The 12063-nt window shown below is 37.0% G+C and overlaps 1 protein-coding gene across 1 annotated transcript in view; it reads left to right on the plus strand.

Annotated features, from left to right (window-relative positions):
* VPS13B (vacuolar protein sorting 13 homolog B) overlaps positions 1-12063 on the plus strand; it is a 430139-nt gene that overhangs the window by 369317 nt on the left and 48759 nt on the right. Inside the window, 2 exon segments of the mRNA XM_030963535.1 lie at positions 6947-7128; positions 8902-9251. Of these exon segments, the coding sequence (XP_030819395.1) occupies positions 6947-7128; positions 8902-9251 (532 nt within the window).

Below are 12063 nucleotides of genomic sequence, written 5' to 3' on the forward strand. Positions count from 1 at the left end.
GAAGAAAATTAAACATCTGGTTTCCATTAATAGTATCAGGTTGGAAATGATTTCTTGATGTTAATTGTGAAAGAATGCATTTTCATCATTGAGAAGTTAAGTGTTTTAGACAAGGTTAATTCCTCTGAATGTGGGACCCTGGCAGAATTGCCTTCCTGGTCAGCTTAACACCACAGAAATGTGAACTCGGTGGGAACTGGAAATGATGTAGTGAAATGTAGTAGATTTTTTTTTCATCAAGGCATTTAGCACTGTAGTCATGTTTATTGTTTTCTGCTGGAATAGGGTTTGTCACTAGATGCAGTGTTTCATTCAGGGAGCTCTGATAAGCTAATGAGCTGTAATTGTTGAGAAACAACAGGAATTAAACCGAAGCATTTGCAGTTCACTGCACAAGGATAGCAGGAGATGAATGAAGGCAGCAAAAAACATTTACCTCACTACTGAAGCATTTGAAGGTAAATAAACAGAAGAGAAAGAGGGAGGTCGAAGGAAAGTTCCTTGAACTGACACCTACCTGTCCAGAGGCTGCAGAGTCACTAGTCCTGACACTTTTGTTAGTCTGGGGAATTCATAATAGCTTTAAGAAGTGTAGCTTATACCTATATGGACTAGCAGTAGACTGGAAATTTAAAGATTTGTATAGGTCAGGGTGAGCTCCAGAAGCCAGAAACCTGTGGGATATATGAAGAAACCATCTGATTTCAATCAGAGGAGAGAAAAAGTTACATTCCCTGCCTCGGCAGTGTTTTTAATTTGGAGGCATGGGTTTGCTCTCATGACACCATACCTGGAGTACTGTGTCCAGTTTTTGGAGCCCCAAACTTAAGAAGGATGTGGACCTGCTGGAGTGATTCCAGAGAAGAGCCACAAAGAGGATCACAGGACTGGAGCATCTCTCCTGTGAAGACAGACTGAGAGACTTGGAATGTTTCAGTCTGAGGAAAAGGTGGGTCTGAGGAGACCTTAGAGCAGCATTTCAGAACTGAAAGAAAGCTGGAGAGAGATTTTTAAAAGGACAGATAGTGATAAGGGGGCATGGATTTAAGCTGAGAGAGGGCAGGTTTAGATTATATATTAGGAAGAAATTCTTTACTGTGAGGGTGGTGAGGCACTGGAATAGGTTGTCCAGACAAGCTGTGGATGCTCCATCCCTGGAAGTGTTCAAGGCCAGGCTGGGTGGGACTTTGACCATCCTGGTCTAGCATAAGTTGTAACTGCCCTTGACAGGGGTATTGGAACTATGATCTTTATGGTTCCTTCGAATCCAACCCTGTCTGTGGTTCTATGATAAAAATTCAAACTGATCTCATAACTTCAAACAAAGCTGCACTGCAAGCTTTCTTAAGGATGGCTGCAGGAAGGACTGGTGTGGAAGTAGTTCTGAGCAGTCAGGAGTGATCCTTCTCACAAAACCTTCATAGGTCAAAACAAGATCAGCTGTTCTGCAGATATGAGGCTTTGACCTACGGTGTTTGAGGCACAGTGGCTTTTTCTTGGAAACAGAACAAACATGCCAGTGATATATCACTGACCTGGAGGTTTTGAGACAGGGCCCAAGAGCTGAATGTGTGTGGTTACAGCTACAGAACAAATTGAAGGTCATGGTTAAGGCCTGAGGGATCACATTCTGTTAAAGGGAAGCCTCATGTAAGAGGTGGTGACAGCAACTGTGGACCTGCAGAGAAGACAAATCTTTCTAGATTTCTAGTGGCTCATAGGAAGTCCATGTTGGAAGTAACTTTGCTGAAAATGTGGCTTCATCAAACACACTGCTGCTGGTATGGATAATTTCTTCTCACCAAACACTCTGAAATATGTTCTAGATTCGACTTAACCAAAAAATGCCAGACTTTCTTGGTTTTGAGAGAGAGACAGTGCCCATCTTGTGGTAAATGTCAAAGTCTTGTTCCTAAAGCCAGCATTTAACATGGGATTTTGCAGACTTGTGGGAAGAGCCTCAAGGCTTAATGCCAGTGCTGAGTGTTAAACTAGGGAATTCTAATGCTGAGGGATCTGTGAGAGTAAGAAACAAAGGCTGTATAAAAGTTGAACCTCAATTTTCCTTTACACTTACAATAATTTGATGTTAATTACAGGCTGCAACTGTATGATTGGTTAACAATTGTAATACACTATTAATTGTAAAGTGTAAAAATGCTTAGTCTTGTTCAAGTTTATCTTCTTAGTTTGATGTTATATTTTGGGTCAGACTCTAACCACTGCCATATGCATGCAGCTGCTGCTCAATGAAAATATTTTTTCTTAAAATTCTGCAGCATTTTTTGGTGGTTTTTTTTTTGGTTTTTTTTGGTTTTTTTTTTTTTTTTTTTTTGTAACCTCTGTGATATGCTAATTTTTATTAGCAGAGAGCTGATCCATTGTGGTTTAGTACTTTATTACTGATTCCTAACATTGGTTATAAGGTATGAAATTTAGGTGTCTCATGTGACAGGAAAGCAACAAAGTTTGTGAGAAGATGTAGATTCAGCTGATACAATGAGCAGTAGCTGGCAGGGCGAAATAGAGCAACCAGTAATGAATATGGGAATATGCAAAGATGTCATGATTCAAATCCTGTGGTATGCAAGTTCTTCTGAGATTGATCAGGAGCTAACTGGAAGTGTAAAAATCAGAAGCTGTCTGGTGAAGGGCATAATTGTTTATTTTTGAGAATTTTGTATCCCATTCATTATTTCTATGTATGTATAAAGTTTGCACAAATATTTTTGGAAGTTTATTCAGTGAGTGGGCAAATTTGAAGTACCAAGTGAAATAATTTAGCGTTTCTTTGGGGATGTAGTACAGTGTTTATGAAAGAAATCATATATGGCATAAATGACTGTTTATGGAAGACCTTAAAACAGGGGATTACAAAAAATTATCACAGAATAAATTATTTTTATGGGTTGCATTTGCCTGTTGAGGGACTAACAAATAATAATTGAAATTACTTTTTAAAGCTCTGTTTGGTTGGTGAGACACTAAAGCCCCTTCCTGGTTTGGTTGGGAATGATTTATAATTGTTTTGTTTAAATGAGTTACATGACAAGATGGTTTATATATTTGTGCATCTTCTATGTAATTTAAAGAGTATTTTTATAATTACTGACATATTAATGTAAAATAGTAATTGAAAATGCCTTAAGATACAAACCATGAAACAAGTACAAAAACTTCTAAATAAGCCTTAAATTGCTACTTTTTAGAAATTCAAGTGAGGAATCATGATCATGTTTCTTGCTAATTGTTTCAGCTTTTATTCAAAGTAGATGATGTACTGGATTTTGACCTCTAACAATTTGGGTTCAGACCAGAATTTGAGTCATAAATTAAATGAGTTAAGTGGTCTCTTTCTTCTTCCCAGTGGATATTTTCCCATGTTGTAGTTTCATCACAAATGGCAGTTTTGGTTTAAATATTTCTCTCTTAAAATAACAAGAATAATGCAGGTCACTGCTAAGTCATTGTTCTCAGTTGCCATATGTTTAACTTGAGCTGCTTTGCATGATGCGAAATATCATAATTTATATGACTTCAAATGTAGATATTTTTCATTTTAAGTATTCTGATATTTCCCAGCACTTAAAAAAAATAAAGAAAAAAGAAAAAGAAAAAAATCTGGTAATAAAGTCAGATCACTTTTATTTTTAATTTCCTCTGATTTTGCCACATTCCTCCTTAAGCATGATGTGCCAAACACAAAGCAGTAGAATCTGGTTCTTCCTCTTCTTTCAGAGTTGAAAAATTGTGGACAGTCCACACTTCATTTTGTAGCTCCAAGGAAGCCAAGAAATGTGGGGGTGGTTTTGTATTGTATTCACTTGATGAATAAATTATGATTGCCCAATCACATTTTCTCCTGATATTAATGTTCCTACTGTCATTCACCAAGACTTAATAGAAATTTTCCTGTATTTTCAGTTGGCACAACTTTATTTGCTGTTTGTGCACAGCATGTGATAAAGGGCTGTGGTTTTTCATTTTTGTGCTCTCTGCAAAGTCCAAGGAGAAAGTGGCAGTGCTGCAGGTCTGAGGGAAGTCCACCTAGGCAAAAAATTTAAATAGGATTCAATTTAAAATCAGGGTCATGGTAGCAACTACAGTTCCTCTGTAAAAACTTTATTTATATTATGACTTTTTATTACAGATGGGTTTTTTTAAAGAAAATACTATAATAATTTGATGGCTGCTTTTAGTATATTTTGTACTGTAGCTGGTTTATACTGTTGCTGTATTCTTATTTTCATAATGACATGGGGACTATAATTCTGCACATGGTTTCAGGTTGAGTAAAAATCAAATGGAGCCCCTCACAGATAAAACAATTACACTTCAGAAAAAGTCTGGGCAGATGGGACAACAGTGGTGAAAGATCCTTGTTGCATTTCTTTTCAGATGGTTCCTAGAAGGCTATTTCCTCTCTGTAGAGACTTTACCTTCTTTACCATCATGGTTTAAGATGCACTGTCCTGCTCCTCTCAGCCCTCCACTGCCAGCTCTTGTCCCTCCATGGCAGGGGAAAGGATGCAAGGCCAGTTATGTCCCATGGGGCAACACTGTCCCACCCTCATTTGCTATTTCTCTCTTGTTAAGTTTTTAAGCATCTGGTTGAACTCTGAATTTTGCAGGGTTTCAGCGTTGGGCCTTTTTTGTTTCTAAGGTGACTCCATCAGGAAACAAAAAGCAGCTTTGAATCTTTTTGTTCCCAACATTTTAAATTGCTGAGTATTACCTCTCTGTGGTCTGTTGCTTGTGGAGCAGAAAAAGTGAAGAAAACTTTGGCTAAAAGCTTTACATTATTTCCCTGGTGTGAAGCTCCTGCCACATTTCCTTCTGTATCAAGCATGTCCTGTTGCTCTGTCATCATGGTGTTTATGAGCGAGAAATTACAAAAGTTCCACCACAGTAAAATGCTCAATAAATAGAAAGAAGATATATAAAATTTTACTAAATAAGAAATTAGGTTTTGTTTGGCTTTTATTCTATGAAAATATGCATCTCCAAAATACATCAAAAGAAATAAAAATGCTTAGTCACTGATAGGTGAGTCAATAAATATATATTTTTGGAATAAACCTCAAATATGAGAAATAAATGTCCTTCTTCTTTACTGCAATCAGTGTTACAGCTGTTCATGAAATTAAGTAGTAATTCAGAATATCAAGGTGCAATTAGTTTTTTTTTAAATATCTTCATAGTTTGGTTAACATTTGTTTGCACTCCTCTACCCCAACAGAAAACTGTTTTCATTTCATATGCTCCTGAATTTCTGTTTGTAATCAAAATGCAACAAGCAAAAAATCTTAAAATATTAATAGTTCCTTTGAAAGAACTAACCAGTTTTACAGATTGAAAAGTACTTAGTTGTTTAAATCAGCATATGAATTTTTGTCCTTTTGGATTTGGTTCCTTCCTTTGTTCCAGCAATCTAATATCCATGGCAGAGCAAAGTAAAGCATCCTATTTCTCTGTTATCCAGTCCCATAGATATTTTATCATATGAACACAAAGAATAATTTTATTTCCAAAGGTGCCAGTTCTCAAAAGGTGTACAGCACTAGTTTTGGAATGTAAATAAGAAATTTAAACAGGTAAAGAAGCACAGGAAAGCAGCTAAAATTCTGATTAGGTCATTTGTCTTTCATACTTTCCTGACCTAATCCATTCTAGTATCCTGGCATGATTCTTTAATAATTAGCTAATCTTAGTTGGGTTTTAGTGCTGCATAAGTATTTTATGTCCACAAGCCTTAAGTTGGATTTAAGCCCTGTAAATAAATACTATACTAGATAGTTACTGCAACACCAAATGATACTGATCAATTTACCTATCCATGGAATGCCATGCATTTGCAGCTGAACATTTTGAGTACCTACTATATTTGTGCAAAATTTTGAAGTGAAACACATTGCAAGATGAAAAATCTGGTCCTAAAAGCTTAAGGTATGTTGCTTGGAAAGTCATTGTTCAAATCTAAATTTACGTTTGAATTTAAAATATCTTTGAAATGTTAATGGAAGTGGATTTATGGTGCTTTAAAAGACTAATGACTTTCTGACAAAAATGTTGAGTTGACTTTAGTCCATCTTTCATTTAATCTTATTTTAAAAATAAAGATATTCTTTGACTGAGGATGTGGTTGTAATTCTCTTGAATCAAGTCTAAACTTTTAAACTAAAACTATTGAGAGCCAAACTTCAAATGGAGTGCGAATGAGGAGCATTAAGGATAGCTTTTGCTAAATTAGAAAATTTATTTGTACTTCAGTGGTGTCTTAGCAGGTTATAGAATTGTGACGTCATGTTAGTTCCTCTCAAGAGACTGAAAGATAACGCTTGGAAATCCATGGTGTTAGGAGCACAGCTATGACAAAAAATCAGGAGGGTGGCACTTTAAATGTATAGTTAATATGCTTGTAAAGGGCTCCAGACTGAGCTTATAGTACTTGGAAATAATTTTTGAATGATGATTTTAGAGTGAGAAGGGCAAAGGAAATTAAGCTTACAAAGACTAGGGGTTCATATATAGAAGTAGTTTGATGGTTGCAAATTGATTTCCTTGAAATCAAGTGGAAAAAAACCAAATTCTCTTGACCTTTCCTCTCATTCTTATAGCATTAATAACAATAATTACTCTTGTTTAGCCATTTCAACAATTAAAAATACCTGGCATATTTTGGGGGTTTTTTTCTGCTAAAAGGCTTTGGGTTTGTGCTTCAAATGTTTGTAAATTGAAAGTGTAGTTTGATAAAAGTATGGATGGATTACAATCTTGACTGTTACAGTCTGCTTTGGAAAAAGTACAGACACTGGCATTAGCAGTTAAAATAAAACCACGATGTTGTCTGTGTCAGAAAATGAGTGTGGAACGTCCTGAATTCCTGCTGTAAAGCTACAAAATTCTGGAAGTGCTGAAGTTCTACTTTGTTACCTTCCTTCTGCAGCTCAGAAAGTGAATCTGGCTCCCAAAGCATGTGCGATCAGCTTGTGACCCCCACGGCGTTAGCAGCTTGCACCAGGGTTGACTCCTGTTTTACTCCTTGGTTTGTGCCATCACTGAGTGTCTTGATGCAATTTACCTGTTTGGAAGTCCACCTATGCCATCATCTTGATCAACTCGGCACAGGTATGTACTGCTTTATGGAGAATAATAAAAACATAGTTCACAGATGCTGCTTAAGCACTCTCCTGCTCTGTGTAGTCCCCATCTCCTCATTCAAACAGGCATTCTTGAAACAAGCCATCACAAACAGCCAGCAGTGGCACAGGCTTCAGGGTGAAAGCAATGACTTGTGTGCACTGAGCCTGTCCACAGGGCTGGCAGTGAGGCTGGAAGAGCAGCCCCTCCCTGCCCCCGGAATGGGTAACTGTAGAAGCCGTCTGTTTTCCATAGTCTGATTAGGGACAGCAGGTGCCACTTCACTTTTGAGCCATCTTAGTGAATGAATTTGATCTTTTACATTTTCCAGTGTATTAACAGTACTGTTAAAATACTTGAAGATTTTGCAACCCGCTTAGTAAAAATTCCTTGGAAGAGCTCTGAGAACTGCAGATTTAAGTTATTTCAGTTATGATCACTTTTGGAGCTACATCTGGTTTTGTTCAGTGCTCTCTGTCATTGCATTAATGGCAAATACATTCCAAGAGATCTTTAGATTATTGTCTGATTTTCAAATGCCAGGAATGCTTTCTATGGAAGATAGGCAAACTTCTTGGATCATTTTGACAGGGACAGCTTTCTTTGTGTGTAGGTTTTGTGTTTCTGCAAGTATTATAATATATTCATTATCAAATCATACCAAGACTAACATTCAATGACTAGCAAATAGGTTCTCTGTCAGCTACCTCTATCAGTATGTAATCTTCCTCACTATTACAGTACAATTTCAGATGCTCAGTCTTTAGAATGACATATACTGGAAGAGGCAAAAATCAGATTAAAATCAAACACAGCTGTTTTATTTCTCAACATTGACTGAGCTTATGCTGTTGTTACTGTTGTTACAGCATCTAAAGGCCTTAAGTTTTGGGGCTCCTTTGTGCTATGTTATACACAAAGGGAGCACAAAAGTTGTTGTATCCATTACAGTTTGTAGAATAACAGGGCTTGATCCTGGATAGGGATGAGTGTTTTGGTTCCAAATGTGTGGAGCACTAGAGCATACGCTAATTTTAAGCATGTGAGTAGTTCCAGCAACATAAATAATAGCATCAATGGAAATATTCACATGCTTAATGTTACACAAGGGGTGTACGTGCCTTGCAGTGTCTGCTGCCTCAGCGCTCAGCACTTTGCACGACTGAAACTTCAACAAACATGATAAGATCTTTTTGTGATACATTTCTCATGCTTTAGTCTCAGGATACTGTTTTGTTTCATTTTTAGTATTATGGGGTAGTGTGTCACATTTCAGTGGGTTTGTGGTCTTCAACTTGTCCATAATTGCAGCAAAGACAACTTCCAGTGTGGAGCCTGTTGGCCTGTACAGTCACGTGTCAGCAAATACTGTATTGCCAGTTTTTATTGTAATGTGCTATGTGTGGAATATAGTATACACCTACTGTAGCAAAAGTTCTCGCAGAAATATGGTCCCTGTTCCAAATAGATGGCAATCTGGGGCATTCAGCAGTGTGCAGATAAAGCAGTTTCACTGGCTGGTTTGTTTACCATGAAAAGATTTTGCTCTGCAGATACTTTTTGTTTGCAGCTGCTATTAATTATGATACTGTTTTACATCTAGCAAACAGTGTGAACAGGATTCATTTCAGATTTCAGAAATGTCAACTCTTTGATAGATTTACTTGTTTTCATCTTATGTACAAGCAGTAAAAACACAATTTACAAAAACATAAAGAATGCAGCAATGATTTTAGTCTTGTTTGTTCTTTTACTTTTCAGCACCACCAAAGTTTCTTCAGCCATTTTTATCTGATAAGAACATGCCATCTGAACTAGAATACATGATAGTTTCCTTTGATGAGCCTCGTGTATATCTTCGTCAATGGAACGATGAGTCAGTGTTCCAGGAGATCCAGTTTTCAACTCAAGCTGACTGTAAACTTCTGGAGTGTCGAAATGTGACCATGCAAAGTGTTGTGAAACCTTTCAAAATCTGGGGGCAGATTGCTGTTTCCAGCAGCACAGCAGGAAGGCTGTTCGACTGCACGATAATGGTTGACCCTATTTTCATCAGCTTTGGCCAATATGCGCTTCATTCTCTAAATACAGCAATTCAAGCTTGGCAACAGGTATGCAAACACAATAATGAGAAAAAAATATAGCTACTGTGATTACTTTAATAGCAAATTAGAATATCAACTGCCTTCATTAAAATATTTCAGGATGGAAAAACCCTACCTTATACTGAAATTGTTTTTTCCTAATAAACATTAATTCTGCAATAGCAATGAAAATTAGGAAAAAAATATGTAAAGGTAAATGTAGCCAGAACAGCCAGAATTTCAGTGAAGCTACATGGATTCATATCAGAATAATCAAAACCTAGGTCTTGAAATGCAAACTATTCCATTAATTTATGAAAAGGTGAGTGCCTTTTCATGATACATCAGCTCAGCTCAGTCTGAGCAACAGCACATATTGTTTCCAGCTACTGCTTCCATCCTTATTGAAGTTCAACACTAGTTTCATGTTACATTCTGTACAAGCAGCATTAATGGCTGAAGCCAGCCCCAGTATAAGAAACTTGCTTCTGCAATGACCCCTCAAAGGCCTGTAATTCCCTTACTCCACTATAGCCTTGAAATCAAATCATTCTCTTCATCTGCCTGAAGACCTATGTGGAGCCTGGGAATTAATTACCTATCATGGCACTACAATAACAAAGCCCCCAAAAAAGGATAAAACATCTGTTTTATATCAAAAAAATTCTTTTTTAAGGGCATTCCATGGTTTTCTTGTTGCAAAAGGACATTCATAAAACAAGATCTAGTGTGATTTAAATCTTCACAGCTGGCTCAAATATCAATGTGAACAAAAATCTTTGTAGCTCCAATTTCTGGTTTTTGTCGTATTTTGAACAATGCTTTTAATAAAAAACAAACAGAAAGTATAAGAGAGTCCTTGTAGGCTGCTTAAACCCAAAATATTTCTGACTTAGTACTAGTCCCTCATCTAAGACATGTGTGGCAACTACTGCAAAATGGCCTTCAGAAAGGTCAGTTTCCTTTTAGGATGGGGGGAAAAAAGATCTCTCAGACATAGCTATACATATAAATAAAATATGGTGCATAAATATTTAAATGTTTTAAACCACATCACAGTGTGAATGACTGACTGACTACTCTGTGCCTTGAAGGAATATTTTGAGTTGAAAAAACTGGAATTGTATATTTGATTAAGTAGAGCCATATGTCGCATGGTATATTGCTGACAGGTACATTCTATGAATAGTTGGTACTGATTTATACATGGATTTGGCAATGTTAACATGAGCCACAGGAGGATATAATTCTGTAATTGTTGCTGTAATTTTCTCGTTTCCTCTCATGTCAGGGGTACTTGCCACCACGTTCTGTTGTGGTGGGTATCTAGCCCAGAGTATTTGAGATTAAAAACTTGCCTCGCTTTGAAATTAGGGAACAGTTAACACACAAGTGGGTTCAAAATAGCTTATTAAATTAATTGTTGCCAAGATGTTTTTTGTGTGACTTTACCTCCAGTTTGAGGGGGTTGGCATGCCCTGAAAGGGGAGGGAATACATTTCCCAATAATAAGCATTGTTTGATGTCTGCTGTTCACACAAAATGCAGTATAAATGCTACAGCTAGAAGCATGAATTTAATAACCGGGAAGGGTTATTTGAATTCTCCACATATTTTTTACTGGATTAAAATCTGCAACAAGTGATGTTGGAGTCAGTAGACAGACAGATGAAGCATGAAACAATTTGGCCATGCACCTTAGGTCAGGAGTTCAGAATTAACAGAAGCCTCTGTCAGTGTCTTTGTTTCCTAGATATGGACTGATTTTTGTTGGTGGTGGTTTTTTTTAGTGGGGTTTTTTATTGGTGGGGTTTTTTTAAATTAAGTAATGGTGAGCATTTTGAAAGTACATTAAGCCTAAAAAATACCAGGCTTTATACTTCTAAGTCACATGCTGAAAATCTGAGGGGATTAGCACTTTTTAAAAGCAGTTTCCCCTTCTGACATATTTTACTGTCTAATCTGAAGTCCCTGTTTAACTACAAGCCACTACAAGCAGTGACTGGCTAATGCACATCTAAATACAAAGCTAGAGTAATGGGTTTAATAATTAAAGACCTGGGCAAGGAACTTCAATATTGTTATTAATTTAGTTTTATTATTTAATAATAACATAGACTATCAAGTGAGACAGAAAATGCATTGGTGGAGCATGTGGGGTTTTTTTCCCCTTAATTTGGGCATTTAAGCCTTCATGAATTGTTTTACAGCCTTACTGTTTTGAGATATCTAGAGACAGAGGTCAGCTGAGAAAACAGCTCCCCAGGTATGATACAAAGTGTTATTTCTGGTAAAAAGCTTTTCCTTTGTGATCTCACATGAACCAGCATTGCCACTCTTTTCCCAAACTCCTCAGAAGTTAGAAAAGCTCCTGGTTTAAACCTGTTTTAGACCACTAGAACTTCTTTTCCTCAAGGTCTGCATGGTGCTTAACATTTCTGTTGGCAGTTGCATAAGTTTTCTTAATGAGCTGGGATCAGTCGAAATGCTATCTGTGATCGTAGTGGTTTCCCCATCTTTCTACAATAAGCACAAATAACAAAGGGAAAAGGATACAGAAGGCTTCTACCTGATAATGCCAGGACATTGCTATGAGAGTGAACTTTAAAGAATCCTGAGGAAAATGTTCTTTTCTCTTTGAGAGCCTTCAAGGGAGACAAATTGCAAAAGACTTTCTGTGAAAAAAAACATTACTAGGTGATAGTGTGTGTGTGTCTGTGTGTGTGTGCATGAGAGGGAGAGAAAAAGCTTGCCCAAGCCTTCAGTAGCTTGTGAAGCACAAAGAAAATTACTTTGTGCATATGAAGAGGCCTAGGCTTTTATGGTGTGGGTTTTTTTC

The sequence above is a fragment of the Camarhynchus parvulus genome, chromosome 2 (genome assembly GCF_901933205.1).
Source record: "Camarhynchus parvulus chromosome 2, STF_HiC, whole genome shotgun sequence".
Taxonomy (NCBI): domain Eukaryota; kingdom Metazoa; phylum Chordata; class Aves; order Passeriformes; family Thraupidae; genus Camarhynchus; species Camarhynchus parvulus.